Source organism: Gouania willdenowi, chromosome 2, assembly GCF_900634775.1.
Source record: "Gouania willdenowi chromosome 2, fGouWil2.1, whole genome shotgun sequence".
NCBI classification, from domain to species: domain Eukaryota; kingdom Metazoa; phylum Chordata; class Actinopteri; order Blenniiformes; family Gobiesocidae; genus Gouania; species Gouania willdenowi.
In genome coordinates, this window is record NC_041045.1 from 2,359,473 (window position 1) to 2,385,970 (window position 26,498).

Genomic DNA, 26,498 nt, shown 5'->3' on the forward strand with positions numbered 1-26,498 from the left:
TTGAATCGGGGTTGAATTGTGGGAAGTTGCAAAGTTTTGTAACTTGATTACGAGGGCAGAACATCAGTGAACGTATGAATATTGAATATATGAGAAGAAATTAGATTAAGATCATAGGGACAAAATGTCTGTTGTTGCACATATAATACAAGGGGAAAAAAGGAGTTTGTGTATTTTGTGTTGATTTTGTGTGTTTTTCGAGTCATTTTGTGTAATTTTGTTGCCATTTTCTTATATGTTTTTGTTGTTTTGTATGTTTTTTTTTGTGTCTTTTTCTAGTCATCTTAAGTGTTTTTGGAGTAATTTTGATTATTCAAGTTGTCTTTCATGTATTTTTGTCTGTAATTTTGTTTTTTTAAATTTGTTTTTTTCTTTTTTAAGTTATTTTATTTGTTTACAATGAGGGCCGTACATAAATAGCCCAAGGGCCATCTGTAGCCCGCGGGCCTCCAGTTGCCTATGCCTTCAGTAGAATAATATGTGCGATTTAGAATTTTTGTAGAGGTTTATTACATATAAAAAGATGTGTTTTAATATGAAAATGCACCTGTGCTAGTCATGTATACAACATAAAATGCATTACGTTGGATTACCTTTCTTTCTTTCTTTGTTCGCTCAATGATAATAACGACACTAAAATGTGGATCTTACTAACAGATCCAGAGTTGACAGTGAACTCTGAGTGTGAAAGTGAACCACTACATAACCTTTTGAGTCAGGAGGTGCTAAACAAAGTTTCTGGCAAAAACTGCCAGTGTGTAAATGAAAAATCCGGGAACACCTGATGTGTGAATGTTTGAACCGCGGAGTCACTGTCAGACATCATGGTAAGTTCTTCCATGAGTCATCGTTATACAAGCGTTGAACACAAGTAGAAAAATATGATAAACCGAGAAGGACCTAGGAGAGATCTCTGAGGTACGGCACCAATGACATTAGATATATATTACAGACAAAATGTAATGTATCATATATCGTATTAAATAGAACAGAGTTGTATCATTTCTACTTTATGGTAAAGTCTTGGATGAGCCTTGTGTGAAAGTGTTAATGGCAGGTTGAGTGTGAGACTTGATAGCACCACAAATACACAGAAATGTGCACAAATTCATGTATTTAGTGCAAATAGTAGCTGTTATTATCTTTTTCTTGCCTCTTCTCTTGCACATATCTGGTATTTTCCAAGTAATTTAAGGGAAATACTTAAGTGGAAAAAACTCTAAGTGCAATGAACTTAATAGCTGTAAAGACCAAAATCACAACTTACTACTACTACTACTTCCAGTAGGACTAATATTGGTAAATGTAGTGTTCTACCATCATGTCTTCCTCCCAATGAGACATTTCCAAATAGTCCAAATGTTTATTCCTTTGATAATAAATGTACCTACCCCTTTAATAGGACAGGATAAAAGTTTTTTTTGTACAACTCAATTTTAATTTTGGCAAAATATATCCTTCCTAATGTAGATATTTAAAAGTGGATTCACGTTTTTCACTTTTTTGTTTTTGCAATGACTTGAAAATATTCAAGGAAAATGTTAAGTTTGTCAAACTTAAACCTGAAGATTTCCCAGATTATTGGAAATTTGTCTTTTGAATGACTTAGAATTAATGTGGTTTTAGTTTTTTGTTTTGTTTTGTTTTTTTCCTGTTTGGTTCTAGATTGATTTTTATATTTTTAGTTTTTTGTTTGTTAAAGTTTCTTCATATTCCAAATATATGCAAATAAAATGGAGGGAAAAAAGTGTTTGGTTTAGTTTGAAAATGCAAATAGGAACCTATGTAGTCTACTTTGATTCAGTCTTTGTATATTTGTCACTGTGGTCTTTTATTTTCTTTTTTAAACCTCAAACCGGAAGTAAGTCGGCAGGTAACACAGAAGAAGATGGCGCTAGTTCTCACGAGCTTTGTGAGACATCCACTTCACTTGAATATATGTACGTATGTATGACGTGCGTGTGCCCTGCCGTTTTGTTTTTTTTTAATTTAAATTTGTTATTATTTTTTTTATTATCAGTTTACCTGTCGCATAGAGGCACGTGTGTGTGTGTTTATAGTGAAAACTGAAACCGGACATTGATCCCGACAGGACTCGGAGTTGTTTATCATTGTACTTCCGGTTTCTTGTTCTCTGCCTGAGCAGTGCTGTGCTGTCAACACATCTTTCAGGTTTGTTATATAAAATCATTCTGTGTTGCTTGTAATAATGTATTAAATATAATGATTTAATTATTGTCCAAATTTTTAAATCTAGCTTTAAAAAAATAATATTGCACTGAAATGTACTTGTAAAAAATAATTGAAAAAAATGTTCTATAGCTGAGAACTGAATATATATATATATATATATTTAAACATCTAAAAATCTATTTTAATCCGATAGTATTTATTATTTTTTCCATTTCAGACGACGCTTTAACAGACAAAAGGTCAGTAAAATAAGACGTCAATGTAAGACAAAATTAATTTCATTAGTTGATGAGAAGTCTATTGAAAATTATGCACAAACCTAAACCAAAAAAGCCGCCATGGCACATTTAACATGCAGCAGTTTAACTGTAAAAATGAAATGCAATGAATGTTTTTTTTTTTTGAAAATAAAATGTGTCTTTTCCTCATCTTTTATGGCTGTATTTAACATTATGCACAGTGGCTTTTTCATATTTCCTTCTAAACACAGTTGCGCCTTATTTTCTATTTAATTTTTTCCAAAATTCCCATTTTAGGGTCTAACAATTCTGTTATTTTTTTTCTATAATCAGAATTTTACATTTTTTTTTTTTCCTGTTTAACAGCTTTCCTTATTGATATCATGACTGACAAACTAAACGTCCCAAAATAATGCCAAAACTACTTAATGGGGAATAATTAGGTTATTATTTGTTGCCATTGAAATCTCACGAGATCAAGCACGTAACCACGCAGTTTCGCAACATACTGTAGCGTGAAATTTAGCGTTATCTGCATATTTAACCACCAGTTCAATGCTAAAATATGATGAAAAGTCATGATATTCTCTCAATACAGATTTCCGTCTGTTTTTCGCAATCACTGAAAAGAGATGTTTTTTTTTTTCTCCATACCAGCAGTCAGGGTGTGTTTTTGTCCACTCAGCACATGGCGATGTTAGCTTAGCAGGGTCAAAGTGTTAAGGACAGGGTCCGGATTCCTCGGTCGATGTGGCAGTTCAATATGTCTAATACAGATGTTTGCCTTTGAAGGAATGTGACATGGAAACCCGTTGTGTCGTCTTTCCAGGAACATTGTTCCTCCACCATGAAGCCAGTGTCCTCTCGTCCTCTGCTCCCACTGCTTCTGTTGTGGTGGACCTGGAGCTGTCCGTCTCTCCAGCAGAGCCAAAAACCCAACTTTGTTCTGATGATGGTGGACGACCTGGGGATTGGAGACTTGGGATGTTATGGAAATACAACTCTGAGGTGAAAAGTACAAGTTAATGGCTAATTTCAAATTTCTGTGTTTTCTTGTAGTTGATTTGTGCATTTTGTAGTGATTTTGTTTGTTTGTGTGGTCTTAGTGTAATTTTCTGTAGTTTTGTTTACGTTCTGCATGCTTTTTTTGTCGTTTTGTGTATTTTAGGTGTCATTTCCTTTGTTTTTGTGCTAATTGTTTAGTAATATTGTGGATTTGTTTGTCGTTTTGTGTATTTTAGGTGGTTTCAGTTGTTCTCGTGGTCATTTTTGTGTTTTGTGTTTGTTTGTGTCGTGTATTTTTCTGTCATCTTGTGAGTTTTTATTGTTTTGTGCGTTTTCAGAGTGTATTCATGGTGTGTATTTAGTTAGAGGGTTTCACAATATAGTATATACAGTAGTATATACAACAATTTGTACTTGTATGATATTGAAAAAAATAGTAAGTCTGCTAAAGCTTTTGTAAAAGACGGAACCGATCACAACGGTTCTTTCACACACATTTTGTGATGAAGTAACTGCCGAAATACGCCTCCGAACTCGGCCTGACCCGTCTGGTTCCATCAGGGCCCGTCGGGCTCGGGTCGGGTATGAAATCCATCCTGTGTGAGGGAATCTCAGAGGAAAAGCGCAGATCAGGGGACGGAGATAGACCCACGTCTGGATGATGGATCAGCGTCTTGTTTCTACCTTCATATTCCAGCCGACAGTAGCTGAAGCCGAGAGGCGGATCTTACGGTTAACAGACTGCTCTCCAGGCTGACAACATGTTGCTAGTAAAAACTAGTAAAAAAGATAAATGAACAGAAATCCTATCCTTGTTAAAGTCCGTTCAGCAGCGCTGCAGGTGTGTGATTTGAAAAAATCCTAATATTCTGTTATTGTTTTGTTTATGCTTTTGTTTCCAAAATAAAGCCATACGGAAAACTTTTTTCAGCATGGCACCTTTTAATGGGTCCTTTGTGATTGTAGGCCTTGTGCCTGCAGGATTGCAGTATTATTAAACAATCTTATTCTACTTGATAAAAACATACAGTATTGCAGTGGAATTATGCCGTACAAATACAATAGTTGTGTCTTTGTGACTGTTATTCGTGCGTGTTTGTGCATTGTATGTCAAAAAGTAGGGCCTCGCATTTTTGGGCATTATTATTGGCTGCTCGACAAAAGGTGTTTCGGCTTGAAAATTTCCCATCGGGGCATTAGGCACAACGGCTTCCACGGCAAAGCAAGCAAAAAAAAAAAAGAGAAGAAAAACAATGTGGGGAAGCGACAGTCTGAAGGCTCAAACATACTCATCCACAGTGGTCCGCGCAAACTCCTATCAGAGTCTGTAAAACATCAGAAAACTTTCCAATAACAAAAGAAAAAGTTGCTATATTTGTTGTAAGAGGAGTTGGAAAATCGCCAGATTTACCCACAAATTAACTGCAAATAGCTCCACAGTTGTGCGTGGTCACGAGAATGCAAGTGGATTTAAAACAAGTAGGGAAAGGGGGAGCGTTGACGTTTCCATTCCAGTCTCACAGATTCTACATACTTCAGCTTTAAGTTAAATCTCTTAAATGTTTCAATGGTCAGAAGGGTGGGAAAAAAAACTGCACGATCAAATCTGATTTCAAAAGTTGGACGTCCTAAGTAGAAGTTTTCCATTGGTTCCTCTAGATCAGGGGTCGTCATTATGTCACAATGGTTAATGGTGACCCAACGCAGTGATACCCACCCACCATTTGGTTGTATCAGTTGACCTTTCTGCAAAAGTTGGGAACACAATCGCAAAAGACTGTTAGCGCAGCTTTACTGACTGTAGCCAAGGATAACTCGGGACTGACGCATTTCACATGTATTTGAATGTATAGTACCCCAAACATCGACCGGCTAGCAGAGGAAGGCGTCATGATGACTCACCACATTGCTGCAGCAAGCCTGTGCACCCCCAGCAGGGCAGCCTTCCTCACCGGGCGGTACCCAATACGATCCGGTCAGTGCAAAGCTAAAAAATCTCACGGTTAACATGATGCTAACCAAAGTCAAGCTCTTTTTTATGACAGGTTTAGTAGGCAATGACAGACCTGGTGTCTTCATATTCAACGCTGCATCTGGAGGACTTCCCGTTCAAGAGATGACTTTTGCAAAAATTGCAAAACAACAAGGCTACGAGACCAGTCTTATCGGTATGGGTCTGTTTGTCCTTTTTGTTTCATTCCCCCGTTTTATCCGCTAAGTATCATTTTTCAGAGTTAACTATTAACCTAACAAATGTCCTGAAACTTTGAAATCAAGAGTCCAATTCTGTCGTGCTGCCGACTCCTGGCGAGCTCCCCATTAGCACAATCAGTCCTGGCTGGGAGTGACTCTGACTCTAAGAGACATTGTAATGATTTGTTTGGGAACTTCCTCTGGTGAGGATCATAACTAGGGATGTAACGATTAATCGTAAGGCAGTTAAAAATCGATTCATAGGTATCACGGTTGATATTGATTTTCTGAAATTTGAATCGCAGTACTTTTTTTAACCACAATTGTAGGCGGCGGGCGGAGTCTGCTAATACTTTCTTTCTGGCCGCCTTCTACTCTTAAATATGTTAATAAATGATTCATTACCCCTTTAGCACCGAAAGAATATCTGTAATATTACTTGAATATCTGTAAAAGTCACGTTTTTCTATTAGCTCTGTCTGCTAGCATAGCTTCTCTTCTTCACTGCAAGATATCTGCATGCCAACCGACCACTGTGTTACCAACGCCCTCTGCTGGTCCAAACAAATATGACGTACATCAGTGCAATCACGTTTTTTTTTTTTTTTTAAAGTCCAATTGTTAAGGCACAAAATACATTTTCAGTTGCACTTTTAAAAGAAAAAGAACTATTTTGCAGTTTTGCATTGTTTATTATAGAACCAGAATTTAAATTGATAGGCTTCATTTTCATTTGTATTATTTTTTTATTTATTTCATTCAAGATTTATTTTTAGTTAAATTGCATTGTTTTGAATTGTTTATCAAGGAATTCTTTTGACAATGAAAAATAAAAGGAAAATAATACAGTATTTTCTAGTTTCTTTCCCAAAAAAAAAATTGTCTACAGTCCTATTTTGTAAAATAAATCGTGAGAGAATCGTATCTTGAACCCAGTATCGTGAATCGTTACATCCCTAATCATTACTAAGGAGGTGCATATATTTCCCTATAGGAAAATGGCACCTTGGACTCAACTGTGAGAGCACTACTGATCACTGCCACCACCCCAGCAAGCACGGCTTTGACTACTTCTTCGGGATCCCTTTGACGAACCTGCGCGACTGCCAGCCCGGACACGGCACTGTTTTCCAGCTCTACAAATACTTACCTTACAGAACCCTGGTCATCGTCTTGATCACCGCTGGCTTGCTGGAATACAGCGGGTTCATTCGAATCCGCAGAGGGCTGATCCTAGGTGTCTGTGCGATGTGTGCGATAATGTCAGGACTGTTTTTGGGCTACCTCCGGATTGTCCCGTATTTGAACTGCATCCTCATGAGGGACCACAGGATCGTGGAGCAACCGTTTCAGTCGGAGAACCTAACTCTAAAGATGACTCAAGAGGCAGTGGACTTCATACAAAGGTAGGTTAGCTTATCCGTAACGCTGGTGATCTTTGTAGTAATCGGTTTAGGCACCAAACAATTAGAATGTAGCTTAGAGTGATAAACATGATTTAGTTAAAGGAATTTTTGATTCATCTCAGCAGTCGACACCTCAATGGGACCATAGTGATCTAGGTTCAGTGATAGATGTAGTTGTGTGTCATCTGCGTATGTGATCAACCTTACAGCTCTGTAGAATTGGTCCCAAAGGAAGCATATAAAGGCTGAACAGAAGGGGTCTAAGAACGGAGCTCTGAGGAACCCCACCGGTCATCGTTAGTCAGTCAGACTCACAGTTTCCAATGCTTACAAAATAACTCGGCTCCTTCAACTAAGACTTAAACCAACCTCAAACTTAAGGTAAATGATCTCATGTTTTGTTTCCCATAGGAGTTCTGACCGGCCCTTCCTGCTGTTTTTGTCATTTCTACAAGTCCACACGGCTCTGTTTGTGTCTGCTGCGTTCAAAGGAACGAGTCGTCACGGTATCTATGGAGATGCTGTTCACGAGGTGGACTGGAGTGTAGGTAGGGCGACTAGAAGCTACTTAATCTCCTCATATTGACCCCCATGTGATCATTACTTTAAACATTACTTTGCATATCTTAAACATGACTATATATTGGACATGGAAATGCACGTAAACCTGTGTTGGACAATCCGTAGCTTGATCAGCGCACACAGATAATGCAATTGACAATCAAGCTAATAGTGTATGTAGCCACGTTAGCTTAATTCGGCACATGCACCACTTTTTCTTACCACGACCGACTCTGGGAAAAAAGAGACGTATGGTCAGGAAAGGAAAAAGAGATACTTTTGGTCAGACTTTGAAATCAGTTTAATGCTGCTACAGTTAAAGGAGATTATCATCTTAAAATACACGGACATGAGACAAACGTGGATGAATAGATTTTCATTTGTTGCATTTTTTCTCTTTCGGTCTCTTTGTTTTGTTGCTATATCTCCTGCAGATATAGCAACAGTTGACTTTTGGTGTTATAGCTCAAATTGTCGATAGCAAATTGCAGTTAGCAAGCTAACAGCAGCAATACAAGCTAGCAATGGCATTGATAATGTGCTGGACAATTGGGATTATTGGTTGACCGCATGATATAATCCTCAAACGAATGGATTTTAAGGTAATCAAGACCTTCAGAGACTATGTTATTGTGATAAAGAAGATCAGCACAATATCAAAGCTGATTGGCTGCTTCAAGTAGGCCTAGGCTAGGCTAATGCAGATAGCTTAGTGTTTATATGCAGAAGTTAGCCCTGCTCTGTTTTATTTAAATGGTTTCCAAACATTGACAGGTTGTTTAGGGTGTACATTATGTTTTGGCTGTTCTCAGGTCAGATCATGCAGACCTTGGACAGACTAAACCTGAGGGAAAACACTCTGGTCTATCTGACCTCGGACCAGGGCGCTCACTTGGAGGAAGTGTCTGCTAAAGGAGAGATCCACGGAGGCTGGAACGGGATATACAAAGGTACCTCAACAAGATGATAAATCCTACCGTAACTTTTTCATTAGAAATCAACAGTTTGACTTATACAGTGTTTTTTTTTCTTAAATAAACCTGAAATGAATGAAAACATTTCATTGTTACGCTTTAGGCCAGGGGTCACCAACTTTTCTGAAACCGTGAGCTACTTCAAAGTTACTGAATAATCTCAAGAACTGCCTACCAGTTTGATAAACACTGAAATACTGCGACAATTTCCTAGTTCCACTTTAGTTAAAGGGAATGATAATGAAGGAAGGTACCGGTAAATATAAATACTTACATTTCAACAAGCAACACTTTTTTCCGTCTAATTCATTTTTCATTGTTTCATTTTCAAGTAGCTTCATCGTGATCAGGATTTTTTTTAACGTGTGTTTTCGCTTCCTGGACAGGAGGGAAATCCACAAACTGGGAGGGAGGAATCCGGGTGCCTGGCGTTGTGCGGTGGCCAGGAAAAATCCCCGGTGGTTACCAGATTGATGAGCCCACCAGTAACATGGATCTTTTCCCCACAGTGGTAAAGCTGAGTGGAGCTGTGGTCCCAGAGGACAGGTGAGTGATGGAGCCCTTCTCCTGATTTATTGAGCTCTTACCTTTTTAAATGCACATTTTAGCAGAGCATTTATTCCCGTCATTTTCTTTTTGGGGTTGTTCTCGTACCGCTGTGACGTGCCATTAGTGTTATGGAGATAAAATGAAAGGCAATCAAATGGTGATTATTTAATGTAAGAGACCAAAGGCAGCTGCGATAAAATTAACATGCGGCATTAATGTGACAGTTCAGTTGTGCATTTTCAAAATAAAATCCCAAATTAAAATTCCATGGCACTCTCTGAAAAACGTTTGATGCACAAACTCAAATGGTACCCGTAGTGAATTTTAATTGAAATATCTTTCAAAAGATTGTATCATACTGAAGGTTTAGTTCAGTTATTTTCTTTAAAAGTTAAAAACCTAAATTCGCGTTGAAATAAAAACCAAGATTTTATTTTGTCACCACATACAGCTAAACATAGTTTAATGCAGTTGTTCTCAACATGTGGGTCGAGACCCAAATCGTGTAATGTTTAGTTGGTTACTTTCAACATTTTCTGTTTTTAATAAAATTTTCCCAACACGTGGATGGAAATGTTTGTCGTTTACTTTTTTTAAATTGAAGTTATTTTTGAGTAAAATAGCTTCATAACCTGCCAGACATTCAGATTTTATTAACTTATGTTTTATTTCAGCTTGAAAAACTGAATATTTTCTTTGGTTTGGGTCAAAGCTTGTTTTTTTAAGGGTGGTTTATTTTAAAGGAGAGATGGGCGACTTTTATCACAGTGGGGCCACAAAAATGTGATTTAAGGGCCACATTTTGTGTATTTCTTTGTTGTTTTTCATGTATTTTGTTATCATTCTGTGTTTTTTGAAATTGTTTACTTTCGTGTGTTTTTGGAGTCGTGTGTATTTTTCTGTAATTTTGTACGTTTATTGGAGGCATTTTGTGTATTTTTACTGTTGTTTTCCACATTATTCAGATGATTTTTGTAGTTTTTTTAGTATGTTTTGTTTTTTCTGTCATTTTTTTCTGTCATTTTGTGTATTTTTCTTGTGATTTTGGATGTTTTTGGAGTTTTTTGTACATTATTCAGATAATTTTTGTAGCAGTTTAGTATATTTTGTTGTCATTTTGTTTTTTTGAAATTGTTTGGTTTTGTGTTTTTGGAGTCATTGTGTGTATTTCATTATTATTATTATTATTTGCTGTTGTTTTGTACATTATTCAGATAATTTTTGTAGCTATTCAGTATATTTTGTTATCCTTGTTTTTTTTGTCATTTTGTGTATTTTCTTGTAATGTTTGATGTTTTTGGAGTCGTCGTTAGTATTTTTCTGTAATTTAGTACGTTTTTCGGAGGCATTTTGTGTATCTTTTCTGTCGTTTTCTACATTATTCAGATCATTTTTGCAGTTGTTTAGTATGTTTTGTTATCCTTGTTCTTTCTGTCATTTTTTGAAGTCATTTTGTGTATTTTTCTTATAATTTTGGATGTTTTTGGAGTTGTGAGTATTTTTCTGTAACGTGGTACATTTTTTGGAGGCATTCTGTGTATTTTTTCTTTTGTTTTGTACATTATTCAGATAATTTTTGTAGTAGTTTAGTATATTTTGTTGTCCTTGTTTTTATTTTTGCCTTTTTGTGTATTTTTCTTGTAGTTTTGGAGGCATTCTGTGAATTTTTTCTTTTGTTTTGTACATTATTCAGATAATTTTCGAAGTTGTTTAGTGTATTTTGTTGTCGTTGTTTTTAAGTCATGTGTATTTTTTGTAATTTTGGATGTTTTTGGTTATCTTATTTACATTGCTCAGTTATTTTTGTGTGTTTTTGTAGTTATTTTGTGTGTCTTGGGAGTAATTTGTGTATTTCACGTATAAGTTGGCGGTGGCTAGTTGTCTATGTCTGCTTTAAAGTAGTTTACTGTTTACTTCCTGGTTTGTGGGCTACAGGGTGATCGATGGTCACAACCTGATGGATCTGCTGCAGAGAAAAGTGAAAAGATCAAACCACGAGTTTCTTTTTCATTACTGCAATGCCTATTTAAACGCTGTCAGATGGCATCCCAAGAACAGTAAGTCATACCACCCAGGAAATCAAAATACATTCAATATGTTTAGGCTAAGTCACAGTGTTCATGACTGTGTATTTATTTACTTCTGCAGGCACTCAAGTGTGGAAAGCATTTTATTTCACTCCAAACTTCTCCCCGGAGGACCAGACGGCCTGTTTTAACACACACGTCTGCTTCTGCACGCCAGACTATGTGACTTATCACAACCCCCCGCTGCTTTTTGACCTCTCCAGGGACCCGTCAGAAACCACGCCGCTGACCCCCGACACTGAGCCAGCGTTTTACTCTGTCGTAGCTGCGATGCAGGAGGCGGCGAGCGCTCATGGCAGGTCGGTGATACCAGTGGAAAGCCAATTTAGTGGAAATAATGTAATGTGGAAACCCTGGCTGCAGCCATGCTGCTCTACACTGAGGCAGCTGTGCCAGTGTCAGCAGCAGCAGCACTGAGACACTGCTGAAGTCATCACAGGAGGAAACAGGGGTTCATACTCAATAATAACCACTTAGGACAGTGTTTCTCAAATGGGGGTACGCAATGGCACAACAGGGGGCACTTGAGAGAGAGAGGAAAATTAACAAAGTGTCAGTCTCGGTCCCACCCCAGTGGTGAGATGACCGGAAATGATAAAAACTATAGAAATAAATCTATTCAGGAGCCACTATTTTTTCAACCATGGGTAATTTCTGAAAAATTTAAATAGATTTTTCTTAATTGTTTATTTTATTATTTATTTATTTTTATTCAAATACATGTTTGACATTTTTTAATTATTATTCTTTTTTTTTTTTTTGTATAAAACACAATTTTGTGCAACTGTATTTCTGTACTTTCACTTTGTGAAATATAAATCTAATTAAATTAAAATGCAGTAAAAAAATTAAAAAAATCTGAGCTCAAACATGATCAACATGATTCTGATTCTGATTCTAAATGTTGTAGTTGGACAAAGGGGGGTGCTTGGATTCATGAATAAGAGAAAGAAAAAGTTTGGGAACCACTGACTTAAGGCCCAAGTGCTCAATTTAGAAGGTGGGTATGGTCGTCTTCTGCTTGAACGGTTGGCAGTTTGAGTCCGTGTGTGAAAGTGTCCCTGTGAGAATAAACCTATGTAGCTGATAATGTAAAGTTGCTTTGGGACTCATTCAGTACTAATTAAAACGTGTTCAAATTAACCATCGAATCTGTTGCCAAGATTTTCCTTTTTTTTTGGCTCATTTTAAATCCAACTAGGCTGCGTTTTACTTTGAAAGGGATGTAAGGGTGGCATCGAAATTTAATCTAGATTGTGAATATTCTTTTAATCATTACTGGGTCATTTGAATTTGAATGTATTGATTATTTAAAAGGGTCAATGCACAATGCTCATCGGGTGTCCCTGGTCAGATTTTAAAAGACGACCTAAATTGTATTAAAAACAGAGAGAATACAACATGACAAATAAAACAATTACTGATAAAACAAAGCAGGAACACAGTTCAAACAAAAATATTCAAACAATACTTAAAACAAGAGAAACAATGTACAGAAATCTAAATAAAATAAAGGCTGTTGGTGTGTACACAATTGATCAAGAAGACATGTCATAACACATTTTCAGAACATCCCACTTCACACTTCAGTCTCAATTATACCAATTATTCTTTATGAATTCAATTGGCACACTGTAAACTTTTTGTTTAATTGGGTGAATAATGAATGTTATGAATATGACTAGTACAATGACAAGTTAAGACAATAAACACTTATAAGACACAGAGGAAAGCTACAATAGCAAAGAATTGGTGACAAATTCAATAAAAGTCTACAATATTTACAGAGGCTACAAGTTTCCCCAATGCACGTATAACAAGTCATTTTTACTCTTGAATTGTTGGAACAAACCTAGTTTTTTCTGCTCAATCCTTGAATTATTTGATACAATTTCCCCAAATATACTAAAAAATATACTACCTTTCACCCGTTGCTTGGATATTGTCGGTATATACTCTACATCAGGGGTCACCAACCTTTCTGAAACGGCCAGCTACTTCCAAGCTACTAGTGAATAGTCCAAAGGGCTGCCAGTTTAAAAAGCACACATTCAATACTAAATGTTTACTTTGAGTTTCGACATGCAACAATTTATTTCTCCTTATTTATGCAATTGTTTATTTTTCATTACATCATCACAACCCATATACAAAGTCTGTGACACCTAAAAACGTGTTGCAATGTTTCAGTGAAGTTGTTTTCTAAAGATGGTTCATTTTATACAAAAACGTATATATTGTGCAGCAGTATGTAACCACTGAGGCACTGATCTGTCATTATCTGTGTGGGTTTGAAGTCTGGCAAGTAAATCTGATTTTAGTTGGAGCTCATTGATGACGAGAGCTCCACAATAGTTCTGAGGGCCCCTCGTGTGGTTACTATGGGCTACCTGGTGCCCACGGGCACCATGTTGGTGACCATTGCTCTGCATACAAGCTTTTATATCATTTATACATGGAAATGCAAAGTAGCACTAATGTTGAAATTGTTCGATTCCCGACATCTGTGTCTCGCTTTTGGCCCCTTTTTGGTCCGTATTTGGCCCCTGAACTAAAATGAGTTTGACTCCCTGCTATAGAGTAACTGGATGTTCATTTCCACACACCATGACAACATCCTGAGGGAAGAGCAACAATGGAGCATCAGTTCCCCAATGGCAAACCCTGCTCACGTCTCCTGAAATGAAAACCAGCAGCGGGGGAACTCCAGTAGGAGCGTCCGCCACTTCAAAGATGACGGTCGGGCCCCTGACATCCATGACAGCAGTGTGGTCTCCCTTCAAACTGGCTCGTGAATCCCTGGCTGTGTTTCATCCCTCTGCCTTAAGACGCGGGAAATTAAATGCCTCCTTGGAAAATTCATGAAGAGTCCATGTTCACACGAGGGTCTTTCATCATGTTCAGCTTCAGTCACATACTGTGTGTGTGTGTGATTTAAAACATCTGAGACTCCCAGTGATACACACCTTCTTTCATGCTGGTAGCTGTACAGTCAAGCCTTGATCCTTAAAAGGAAGCCTTTACAAGGACTTCGCTCAAAGACCCAACATGATATTACTCATCGATTCCTATACGCTGATGTGCTGGGTGAGTGCGTTTGATGTCCGTCACTCAATAGACATCGCAAATCTGACTTCGTTTTACTGCTATTTATTTTAGAAAAACAAGAAAACATACATCACATAGCAGATAAATACACATAATATAATCTGGCCGTTGGGTTGCATGTCTGCATTTCTCTCGTGCTTTGAGGTCGTGCGACTCAGTTTATCCATTCTTCTCGCTTGAGGAAGCGCACGGCATCAGAGAAGCCTTCCTCGCAGAAAGCCTGCATGGTGCCGGTGGAAGGAGGGAAAAGAGCCCGGTTCAGACGTTTGATGTTCTCCACAGAGAACTGAGTGGACCCAAAAAAAAAGAAGAAAAAAAACCAGTTACATCTCACGCTTCCTAAAATCCTTGAGAGAATCGACAGGTGCTGAAAGCTACAGGGGGCTCGGAGGAAAAAAGGTCTGGAACTGTAGCTATCTCTGGGGTTTGCTGGTTTTATTAGTTTGCGCCAGTGGTGCCAACTCCTCTTCGTTAAAAGTCGCACAGCCAGGAAGTCACTTGAAAAACAGGTGATTCAATATCTAGAAACTGGGACGAATATGTCCAATTCCGCTTATAATTCTGTTCAAAATCTCTTGCTACGTGTAACGGATTGAGTAGTAATCATGTTATCCTGTGATTGGGATGAACAAGTGGTTCAGATTATTACGACTGCATTCAAATCTGAAAAGGTTCTGGGACAAAGCTGGTGAATTAGCTGAACTAGTTGTCTTGTTGTCTGGTGACTCTTCATAGCCGAAGTATCAATTTCACAGGGCTACGCGCAAGACGTGAGGGTGAGTTGCCAGTTGGTGGTAATTACAGGACCACAGTACGCATTTCCGTCATATTTGCTTAGGGTTTAGCAATGTGACTAATGTTGCTCTTGTGATGTAATCTCACGTGACTTCAGCGTTACATCCCCGTGAATCATCTGAAGCATGTAAAATGAGGATGCACTGACATGAAAATTCTTAGCCGAAACCGAAAACCAAGACCGAAAACTGAAAGTCCCTTGTGTCAAACTCTGCTTTAATACTCTGATGTATTGAAACATGGCAGCTTCGCGAACACATGTGTTGGCCAGTTTCCAGACCTGCACGTGATGACCACGGTGTTTTGAAAAATCCTGTTTCGGTCCAAAAAGTATTTTGGCTGAAAACCGATAATGCACTTTTGGGGCATTTTTGGCCAACATTTTTCGGTGCATCACCAATGTAAAATGTAAGTTAATAATAGTAGATGACTATCAACCCTATTTAACATGTTTGGCATGATTTTGGGAAGATTAATAGACAGTAAAGATAAATTAAAAATAGGGAACAGAACCAAACGGAAAGGAAAAGTGTAACGTGACAACCCTGAAATGGAACTTTTGAAGAGTAACTGGACACTAGAAAAAGTTGCTTGATTTGTCGCTTGTTGCTTATTTGAACACAAGTAGTGTGAAAAGGGGCTTAATACAGTAAGACGCAAGGTTGGCAACACCTGTTTGTTCATGATCATGAAGGCTCGCGTTGGCCATTTTGGTTTTCTTACAAACCGTTATATAAAAAAGGTTCATCCCAAACCTTCGGTGTTGAAAGGTCTCCAAAAGGCTTGTTAGGGATCCTTTTTTTTTTTTTTTTTTTTACTTCTTAAAGGATCACCTCCCCTGAACCTGTTGGTACATTGGACCCCCATTGTAATAACAAATGGATTACCATTATATTCATATTGGCCAGCTTAAGTTGGGTGTTGAAGCGCCCCCTGTGGATGGGACACACATCCTGCAATCCGGCAAAAGGTGAAACAGTGATGGTTCGTCCCAAAGGAAGAATCGGCAAGCTGTCCGTGAATCCTCCGTCAATCCATGTCTATTAGGAACAAATCAGAGTGTGTTGAAAGCCTGCCAGGCCTTTGGGCAACACTGTCTGTTCTAACAGAGGCTGTTAAAGTTCATCTGTTTGCTTTGTTAGAGGCAACAAAGGACACGCCAGAGATTTAGTTCTTGTCAAACACGGGCCAGGTGACAACATCTTCCATGCACACAAGACAGTTTAATGATGTTCTGGATAAATGGTCCAAATTGTTCAAAACTAGGGGCCAATTTTCAAACGGATAGATGCACTTTAAAAGGGAAAGCATGATGCTTTACCGCAGCCGTACCAAGAAGATTAATTTGGCAAAGATGGAGTAGGAATGACTTTAATCACCCCTAGGATGATTCACAAACCATTGATTTATACATCATACAAGAAGTGCAAGACTTATTAAAGTACACAACAGCAAATGCACTCTTTGCAGTGACTCACCTGAACTGTTATTGCTGTTAGCCAAATTAAGATTTATTTGAATTTTTTGACTTAAGAGGAAATTGCATAATGGTTTTTGACACATTTTAGTCATTTCTGTCCGCAATAGCGTTAGTTGACTAGAGTGCTTCGCAACTTCTTTCAAGTAATAATCCAAATCTGGTTTAGAATCAAAATACTCCACACTAAATAATTGAAGGTATTTAATTAATTTAACTATTGTCCATATGGCATGCGTGGTGAAAAAAAGGTTAAAGCTCATGCAAAAATGAATGTAATATAAAAAAAAAAAAAAAATCAAACCACATGACCAGAATTTAGGTTAAAAATGAATAACTGGGTTGGACTTTAACCATATTTTTGACCAGATTTGCACCAGAATCATAAAAGTCACCAGTAACGGCAGAATTTGTTGCTGTTTTGTTTGATTGATCTGAAACCTGAACCTGACTAAGATTTTAGTCTTGTCTAAGTTGTTTTTATTAGCAAGTATTTATTTTTAGCTCATCATGTCTTGTCATGGGAAAACAAGGGTCGTTAATGAATGTATTTCCTCATTATTTTCATTGATAAATTTAACACTACTCACCTGTCCTCTGAATTCTACTGGTTTGAGTCCAGCATAGACGGGGACGAAGCAGCTGGCGAGCAGAGCCTAAAAAACAGAAAACTTGTAATACCTACAATTAAAAAAAAGTATTCACTCTCTTTCCTTTATTGTACTTGTCAAAGCTGTAAAAAACTGAGCGATGCAAACTTTTGGTATAACAAGAATAATAAACCTTTATGGCTGGGTCTGGGTCGTGTCTACCTTTATGAGCTCCTCTCTGGAGCTAAACCGGGACACCACGTGGTTCTTGCCACTTGATGAGTGTGTTATGGAGACGTGGAGGCGGTCGGTGGCCAGAGTGTGAGCCTCGCTGGGCAGAATGTCCTCGATGCCCTCCCTGGAGGAGACCCACACGGAGATGACCTCCACATTTCACACTAACTGGTAATTAGAACTCAAGCTGTTGAACATTAACAACGTAGCTAATGCATACTAATGAGGGACTAACAGCATCGTCAGACTTTAGATATTAAACTCTGCTTTCAGGGGCGACAATGTAGCAGGTGTGAAATCAAGATCATGGGGGAAAAAACAATGAAAGTGTCAACTGCACCCAAAGAACAACCTTGCCCGTCTATGATCGTACCCAACAATTTACTGAAATAACTTTGACAAATTCATGCCATTTCTTCACTAATAAATCAGATTACAACACAAACTGAAAATGTTTTACTTTTTCAAAGGGGGGGGGGCTAAAGAAAATTTTTGGAAACTACTGCACTATGGCATTCATAGAGACATGCAATTTATATTTTTACTCACTAGATGGCGCCGTTGGCTATTGATATCTAATTACAGAACTCTCTCCTGGTCAGTTCTGGTCAGACTACCCTAAGCAGGCCAGATACCATCATACACTGATAGCACACACCAAGGCCTCTGCCTGAGGAGGCTCTGCTCTGTTATGACTACCGCCATCAGCAACATGCATAACCCTGAGAGCACTGAAAAACAGCAGATTCATTGGTTTACCTCCGAATCTCAGACCAGTCTGTTCCCCACAAACCCTCTGACATAATGTCCGTATCTGACCAGCAACCCTAAAGCTTGACTCTCTCATTCATCCAAACCGCCACAAAAAACTATAATTTACAAATCGCTAATATGTCGGGAAATGCATTAGTTGACGGTTAGACATTAAACATTTTGGTAGAAGCTACAACTTTGAACAGGGGTGGACTGGGACACTACATAATCAGCGACACCATGTAGAAGCTGTTATTAAGTCAGTGATGCTCAACATGTGGCTCTTTATGTCTTCATTTTAATAATTATTCACCCATAAAACCTTAAAATGGGGACACTTTAACCCCTTTTAACCTATTACTTTTGGCCATTTTGCAATTTTTTGTTGATTTATGCAAGTTCTTTTAGACATCAATTTTTTTTTACCAATAAATAACACTGGTTTCCTTTTTTCCCTTACATGTCGCCTGTTTTTGTACCAGATTTTTGCCCTTTTTCACTATTGTTTGCCACATTTTTGCCCATTTAAGCTACCCTTTGCCATGCATTCCTCTTTATTTGCCCATTTTTGGCCACTCTTGACTGCTTTTGGCCCATTTTAGTCACTTTACACTTTTTCTTGTCATGTTTTTGCCACTTTTGGACGAGTTTTGGCCACCTTTTTCCATGTCTGCTTCCACTCACTCGTCAAAAAAAAAAAAAAGAGACATAGCAAACCAGATCGGACCACTTCGGTTGACGGCCCACCGGGACGATGCCCGGTATGCCAGATGACCAGTCCACCCCTGGGTGTGTGGAGTTGATTTAAACATGTTGGCAAAGATTATATATTTCACATTAACACACCTATAAAACACGTTACCAGGTCAACTCATGGAGCACTAGAGGGCATTCACAACAAAAACTTATCAAAGTGGTCCGCTAAATAGTCTAATAGGGATGTAACTCGTCCATATACTTGCGATTGTCCTTTTAGGCAAGTAGTGACTGAGTGATTACCGTAAAGTCCGCATAAAGTCGTAACCCGGGGTGACAGCTCCAAACCACTGTTTTCTCACACTTTCAGCAAACTCGTAGGTGAATGTTTCACAGTTCTGGAGAAGAAAAGCAAGCACTGGGTTGGGTTCACCGTTGTGAGTAGGTCTCCAAAAGTTGTTTTTTTACTTTGTTTTAAACACTGTACCTCTAACTTGTGAGGAGCCGTAATCATGACAGCGGCGACTAGAGCGCCACCAGATGCCCCGGCACACGACCGAAGGGACCCCAGCAGCTTGTCCCCATGGTGGAGAAAAGCCCTCAGAGCACCCAAGTGATAAACACCCAGGAAACCACATGCAGCGAAGGACAAGTTCAGGACGACCATTTTCAGCACCTGCAGGCAATGTTACGTTCACCAGAAATGAACCACAAGCAATTTAAGATATGCATCAGACACCAAATATGAAGACAATAAAGCAGCAGTGTTCTAAAGTTTTGAAAAAGTTTCATATATTACAATAAAAATTGTGATATCACATTGTGACATTTATCTTTTGATACTGACTTTTTTCCTTTTTAAACACTGTTTAAAAAGTTTGCCTCTTCCCGTCTGATGGAGTTATTATTATTGTCATTATTTCATATTTATAGGCTGCAAAATGCACCAAAACCAGAACATTGAACGTTAGACGTCAGTTTACTTGCTACACTTGCTAAAGCTAAACATTAAACCACTGGTTATACAGCTATAATTATTGTGGAAGTGTGTGATATTGTACCAAAACATGTTGGTAAGGGTTAAGCATGAGTTATATAGCTATTTACATTTCAGAAAGTGCATCGTATCGTGCCATTTTGTCAAAGATTTCAAATTGGCATTTCTGTCTTTCTGATCATCTAAAGATTTGCAATTTCAAATTGATTTTGGATAGAAAAACAACGATATTGCGATTTACAACTATTTTTCCATAATCATTGAAATTCAGAAGACTTTTAATTTCATGTAACATATTACATGTTTTCTTTAATCGTCATTTCTAAATAAAAAGAAAAAAATATTTGCCAGTAATACAATTACCATATTTTTTTTGTCACCAGTGAAAAGATAAAAAAAATTTAATTTTATTGTTATTGTCATGTATTATTTTTTTTTTAGGTAGGGATAAGGTTTCTATGTTGTCATTTCAATTTATTTTATTTATTTATTTTACAAATAATCTTGTTATAAAAACAACTGACACTTCCTGACCAATCAGGGATCAGCTCTGCTTCACGACTTCCTGCTGCACCTGAGCCTCGTCTGTAATTAGAAGTTTAAATAAGTCCGTCGGTTTTCAGTCCCTTTCACACCAAAAAGTAAGTATTCTATATTTAATTTTTGAAACTTTATTCTTTCTTTGTGGCCTAGTAGTGGTCCGCAACCCAGTAGCTGGAAACCACCGCAAACAGAGCGTTTAAAGGGGCTCACATCTTCACAATTTAAATTTATTTTATATTTAAAAACTGTTTCTAATGCAATTCATATTATTAATTTGCCTATTTTAATATATATATATTTATCTTTTTGCATTTTTATTTCATATAAAACTTTATGTATGTTGTTCGCCTACTGTTTCCGGAAAAAAAAGGCCTAAAATAATGCCAATTTTCAAAGTAAACGCTTCAATATATATATATATAAATGTGACATGCCGTGTAAAAATAATTATTACTAACATTTGTGACTGCGTAAAATAATAAACAACCTAAATTAGGAATAACTTCAATACTGGAGTTGAGTTATAGAGATGAACAATAGTACATTGTTTTTTTTTTTTTATATTGAATTCATAATAGATCATTTCAAAATAAAACCTTGAACACAGTATCTGAGGAAACCACGAGAGCCCTCTCACCGGAAACACGACTGACTCAAATGATTCAGTTCGACTGTGTCTCACGAGTCAGTTCGCTCCCTGCCAACATGACTGAATTACTTCAAGTGACTCACGTGAACCAAGTTACTTAAATGTGACTCGTTTCCGGATCCATCAAGTGAATTGAATCTGTTTCCCTGGAAACAACGTCCGCTTTAAGACTCACCGTCTTATCATATCGTTAAAACGACACTTCATCGACACAGGAACGTGAACTTTAACTCTTTTCTAGCTATTGTGCAGCGCGGCTGTGAAAAGCGGAAATGCGTCACTAACACGCACTCTGCGACGTCTTTCAAAATAATCTCCATCATAACGTTTTTGGTCGAGATGACGAATAAGGTAAAAACATATATATTTTTTAAATATTAGTCTTTGTACAATGTTTGTGTACAAAAACCCAAAATTAAGTAGTTAGATGCGAGATGGAAATTTACTGTTTTTTTTTCTTTTAATTTTCTGTAGACTTCCTCTAATCAAAAACTGAATAAGTAACCTTGGAAACAACTTCCTGGTAGTTATTTTTTTTTTAATTGTGAAAGATTGATATAAGAGCATTTTATAGGACAAAAAAAAAAAAAAAACCACTTGTCTAATTATATATATTATTTTTAAACGTACCCATTTTTAGTTGTACAGTCATTAATATATTAATTAAAAAAATAAATCAAATAAAACCTTTTTCTTATGATTCCAAGCAAATGTTTAGGACCCATTTGTGGGCCTTGACTTGGGAGTGTACGTGCTTCAAATTGATCTTAAGGACAAATATTGCAGCTATTTATATCTGTTATTGGGATTTATTTCAAGCCTGAATGAATAAAGCCAAAAACTCAAACAAGCTAAAATATTTACTACATTATTGTCTTGACATATTTGGTGGGTTTCCTCACCAATGGTGAATGTGCAGATTGCTCAGACAGTGCAGTTTAATTGCTCTTCGGTTTATAACAACCTGCTCGGCCTGTCTGTTAACCGCACTGGAGCTTAATTAACCTTTTGATACAGTGTCAAGCGTTTGTACACAACAACCTGTGCAAACCAAACAAACTCGACTTTATCTCAACTTCTCCAAACTCGTGCAATAATCCATCAATAATTTCCTTATGATCCCCCATTCTTATGTTTTCCCGCCTTAACAAGTCTCTCTGGTGCTTTTTTTTCTATTTTTGGTTCTCCCTCCATTTCCTCTTCACGAGGCGTTTATTTCCCCTGGACCTTCGGCTCGGGGTAGATTTCTGCTAGTGCGCGGCTTTTCCGTCGTGTCAGCACAAATTTGACGCTGCCTTTAGTATTGTTTGGCGTTCCACATGTTGTAAAGAGGATTAGAGAGCGTTACAAAAGAGGAGCAGAGCTCGTTCAGAAGACACCGTTGAAGGTTGGCTGGAATAACAACAGAGCATCAAGTGAAGGCAAAAGCTAACGGCAGCTGTTGCTATGGTGACTTTAGAAATGTTGTGAAATTTGATTTGCCTTTTGAAGAGTATTGCGAATCATTACATAGTTAGTTATACACCTTTTCGGGATGACATCATCATCATCATGCGGGACATTTGCCTTAGCAACGCCCTCCTCCATTATAAGAGGGGTTTACATTTGCCCGACAACCGCTATTTACACTATTTACCGCGGACAAAATGAAGGTTTTACTCAATGTTGTATGAATATTTCAGCAGATTAGAGCCAAAGGTCAAGCACCGTTACATCTGGTTGGTTTGGAATCATGGAATCATATATTTTTTTTAGGCTTATGTACGTTTTTTTTGTGTCTATACAGGCCTGTGTCGTCATGATAATTGGCTCGTTATGCGATGTGGCTATGCTAGGCTAACGCCGCTAATAATAATAATATAATAATAATATTACAGCCTAAAATAAAACATAAATGGGTATAAGAAGCACATTTGTTTATTTAATATACATACAGTTCATATGCAAGTCAACGCATTGTATATTTACTGTTAAATAATAATATAAACATTTCAGCATTTACTGAATAAATTACAATTTAAATGTAGGCTAATTCATATTCAGTGTCATAAAATCAGTCAGGAAGAAATTAGATCCCCAAAATACACAACCTACCATTAACAAAATGTCTACTGTAAACATACGACTTAGATTTTGGACTCCATGTAGTTCCATCTACGTTTGTTCGCATCAGTGCCTGGATCCATAATTTCCATTTCTGGGCTTTTTCTGTCGGTATTCTGTAAAATATCTTTTCCTTCAGCCAATAATAAAGAAACCAAAAGACTCCATAAACATGCAAAACAGCAAACATACACTACTATTACAGAAACATTCACAAAAACGACAAGAAAAAAGACTCCAACCCCCCAAAATATACAAAAAATTACTGCAAACACAAAAGTTTCTCACAAAAATATACAAAATGATGACAAAAGTATGCAAAACAAACACTTAACCCTTGGATATTTCCATTATCAATGCTCAGATTGAACACTTTTCTAAATGCTGACATAAATGTTGACAATGTTGCTGTTGAGTACACATTTCTGTGACCCCCGCTGTGATAACATTTTTTCCATGTCTGCACAAAGGAAAAAGGTTTTGTAATTGTACATTATAGCCAACAGAGGGATAAACGGTGCTGCATCCTCTGGTTAGTGGTCTTCAGTCAACCTAGTTATTCAGTCGTGCGCCTTCGGCAAGGCTTTGCCGTGATGTCATCATAGACATATTCTGTGAAATGCACAGATGAAAGACATAAAGAAGACCAATTTTCCATATCACAGTCATTATCCTGAGCAAAGTTAGAATTAAAAAGCTCTTGTGGAAAAATGGTGGAAGGAACATTATCTTCTCGCTGCGAGGCGAGGGCAGAGTGTTTTTGTGCTTGAGTGGAAACAGGAGGAATTATATTTTTTGGGACTCAGTATGGCTGATAATGGCCAGATGCTTTTCTGAAAGTAGATTAAGGACAAACCCCCCCTTCGTCCCTCATGTGTGGAGGACATTGCAAGGTCATGAAGTTAATCTGGGAAGCGATCGAATATAGTTTTAGAGACACAAATCAGAAAAGATGTGACGGATGGAAAGAAAACAGGCAATGGCTTCAGTTTTGTTGTTGATTTGCACTCAGAAGGTGCACTTATCATCCACATCTAGATCCGTCAAAGTGAGACACTGCACGTCGCTGGCAGTCTTGACCAAACAACACTTGAGCACAGGCTGAGGCCATTCGACACCCCTTTTATTTGTGAGGTCGCAAACCGTCTCAGGCGTCCAGGCATTGACCACAAGAATGAGAAGCGGCCTTTTCACTTGGAGCAATTTCGGAAATCTTACTGCGTATCTTCGGGAAGATGGAGGACAAACTATTTAGGGCAGGGAAAATTGGATATCCTTCAGCTGGGCAGAACAGGGAAGAAAATAGCAATTGTGATTCTCGGAACAAGCGCTGAGACAAGGCAAGGAAACTAAAGGGACGAAAAAGGTTTGGTATTACATTTACACACACTCGAAACTCAATCACTTTCTTCACTGGAGGTGAGTTTACGTGGAAGAAAGGGGCCAAAAGTTTTGGAGTTTTAGCTGTAATTGGACAACTCCACATCAGATTGGACCGCAGTAGAGGAGATATTGACATATTGCATTCTGGGATAATATAATATTACATGTTTTTCAGAATATTTTCACACAAAAAGGATGCATTTTTTTTTTTAGTTCAGAGATAAAGTAGATATCAGTTGTTTGAATCCAAATAACTTCCACCTACTGATAAATGTAAGAATACATAATACTTTAGGACTTCAAATTAGAAGTTAAAAGACACATCACACAGACCTCAGTCAATTTCACAAATTTAAAACTGTTTGTTTAGTCTTTAACTGCATTAACACACCTGCAGTTCCTCAAATCACATTAGGTTTAGCTTGCTAACTATCCCGAAGCTAGTTTATAAGGTTACATTTGACGGTGGGTGGAGGTAAAACTGCCAAACGCTGTCATGTGGTGAGGTGTCAGGGGTCTTAGACTAAAAACCACTTGGTACGTAATAAAGATTCATAAAAATACAACGTAAACTTGCCCAACCGACAGACCAACAGACTTCGATGGAAGCATTAGGAGGAAGCAGATTGAGTTTAAACTCTTAACTAGTGAGGGAAGGTAATCAGGAGATGAGGAACATCTGGGTGGAAACAGGAAGTAACCAAAGCACATTCATACTGAGACAAACAAGAATCCCAAACCCAAAGACTGATGCAGGGATCCCAACTAAAAAATAAGCCTTTTTTGTTGATGAACTGTTAATTTTGCTCTTTGATTTGATTTTTGTCTTCATTCAAACTTTAGCTTTGAACTTTTACAAGCCTTTCTTTCTAATGTGGGAAAAACACATAATCAAAAACATTTCTATATGGGGTGATGTAATGACTGATTTTTCTTTGTGTAAAAAATGAAATAAAATCAATCAATACATCTGTAATTAGTGCATGAGATGGAAGAGTGACTTAATGGCTCACGGGACTTATTGATCAGAGTTTGATAATAAACTCAAATTAACACAAAGAAGGGGAGAAAAAAGCCTCACTGTGTTTTCTTTCTTCCCATTTTTAAGGATTTTCTCCTTTATTTAGAACAAAAGATACATATTTAATGAGCCTGAACAACTCTCATTGTGAGGACGCAGCCTTGTGACTAGCTTCAAGGTTTGGCACGTAGCAATAATTCATGGCTGTGTTCTGTTTATCAGTAAAATAAAGTCACTCTGTCTGTTGTGCCTGCAGTAAAAAAAAATAAAGTTCAAGTACATCTGGGATGATAAGATGCTGCACATGTCTAGACTTCAAATTCGATGATCTTAACCTTCGTGCATGGTATGAGTATGGGATCTTAAGATAGTCAGGACAGTGTTTAGCATTATTTCTGATACTATCATGCAGGAGGGAAAGTAGCTTCTGTCAATATCGAGAGGTTGGGGGTTCGGTCCCAGTACCTGACTATGTGTCGAAGTGTCCTTGGGCAAGACACTGAACCCTCAGTTGCTCCCAGTGGTCGACTAGCACCTTGCATGGCAGTTCTGTCCCACTGGTGTGTGAATGTGAGAGTGATTGGGTGAATGAGCTGATATGTAAAGCGCTTTGGGACTGTTTCAGTGTGGTGATAAAGCTCTATATAAATCAAGTCCATTTACCATTTACCAATATTAATTTGTTGAACAGAAATGCTTAGTGTTTTGGATGGAATTAGAACTAGCATGTGTTGCTATAAGTTGATTATGTTCAGGTAAAATGTGGATCAAATGGACAATAAAATCAGCAAAGGGCACTATAAGAATCCCACAAATATTCTTTTTTGATTAATGTATAGACACTTATGCTGCGTTCACACTGGACACGTCACGAAATTACATACAAAGTCAATGGGATAGACGTGATAAGTAACAAAATGTTGTCCTGTTGGACGGTGCGGT

General features: G+C 37.7%; 2 protein-coding genes across 7 annotated transcripts; one reads left to right on the forward strand and one right to left on the reverse strand.

Annotated features, from left to right (window-relative positions):
* The first annotated feature begins 1,856 nt into the window (after nucleotides 1–1,856).
* sts (steroid sulfatase (microsomal), isozyme S) lies at nucleotides 1,857–11,848 on the forward strand. 5 transcript variants are annotated; one of them, XM_028465151.1, is made up of 11 exons: nucleotides 1,857–1,940; nucleotides 2,093–2,172; nucleotides 3,225–3,440; nucleotides 5,291–5,412; nucleotides 5,483–5,605; nucleotides 6,625–7,036; nucleotides 7,448–7,584; nucleotides 8,410–8,547; nucleotides 8,958–9,117; nucleotides 11,056–11,177; nucleotides 11,269–11,848. In XM_028465151.1, the coding sequence occupies exons 3-11, from the start codon at nucleotides 3,280–3,282 to the stop codon at nucleotides 11,622–11,624; spliced, it is 1,731 nt and encodes a 576-aa protein (XP_028320952.1). In that variant the 5' UTR covers nucleotides 1,857–1,940; nucleotides 2,093–2,172; nucleotides 3,225–3,279; the 3' UTR covers nucleotides 11,625–11,848. The 5 variants fall into 5 exon arrangements, with proteins under 5 accessions (XP_028320952.1, XP_028320926.1, XP_028320961.1 ...); XM_028465125.1 differs by having other exon boundaries at nucleotides 3,262–3,440; XM_028465132.1 differs by having other exon boundaries at nucleotides 1,888–1,940; nucleotides 2,061–2,172; nucleotides 3,262–3,440.
* Nucleotides 11,849–12,866: 1,018 nt separating this feature from the next.
* Nucleotides 12,867–21,309, reverse strand: pnpla4 (patatin-like phospholipase domain containing 4). 2 transcript variants are annotated; one of them, XM_028465615.1, is made up of 7 exons: nucleotides 21,225–21,309; nucleotides 19,348–19,536; nucleotides 19,164–19,258; nucleotides 17,400–17,535; nucleotides 17,178–17,243; nucleotides 15,998–16,150; nucleotides 12,867–14,601 (listed from the first exon to the last, which is right to left on the reverse strand). In XM_028465615.1, exons 2-7 carry the CDS (start codon nucleotides 19,525–19,527, stop codon nucleotides 14,470–14,472), a joined length of 762 nt encoding a protein of 253 aa, XP_028321416.1. In that variant the 5' UTR covers nucleotides 19,528–19,536; nucleotides 21,225–21,309; the 3' UTR covers nucleotides 12,867–14,469. The 2 variants fall into 2 exon arrangements, with proteins under 2 accessions (XP_028321416.1, XP_028321424.1); XM_028465623.1 differs by having other exon boundaries at nucleotides 21,038–21,285.
* Nucleotides 21,310–26,498: the final 5,189 nt, after the last annotated feature.

Bases quoted from the DNA above. Each gene is read 5' to 3' on its own strand.
- sts (XM_028465151.1), top strand. From the start codon at position 3,280: ATGAAGCCAGTGTCCTCTCGTCCTCTGCTCCCACTGCTTCTGTTGTGG. The intron at 5,413-5,482 runs GTCAGTGCAAAG...TTTTTATGACAG, and splicing joins GCGGTACCCAATACGATCCG to GTTTAGTAGGCAATGACAGA. The intron at 11,178-11,268 runs GTAAGTCATACC...TTACTTCTGCAG, and splicing joins CAGATGGCATCCCAAGAACA to GCACTCAAGTGTGGAAAGCA.
- pnpla4 (XM_028465615.1), bottom strand. From the start codon at position 19,527: ATGGTCGTCCTGAACTTGTCCTTCGCTGCATGTGGTTTCCTGGGTGTT. The intron at 19,259-19,347 runs GTACAGTGTTTA...TTTCTTCTCCAG, and splicing joins CGGCTCCTCACAAGTTAGAG to AACTGTGAAACATTCACCTA. The intron at 16,151-17,177 runs GTGAGTAGTGTT...TGTTCCTAATAG, and splicing joins CAGTAGAATTCAGAGGACAG to ACATGGATTGACGGAGGATT.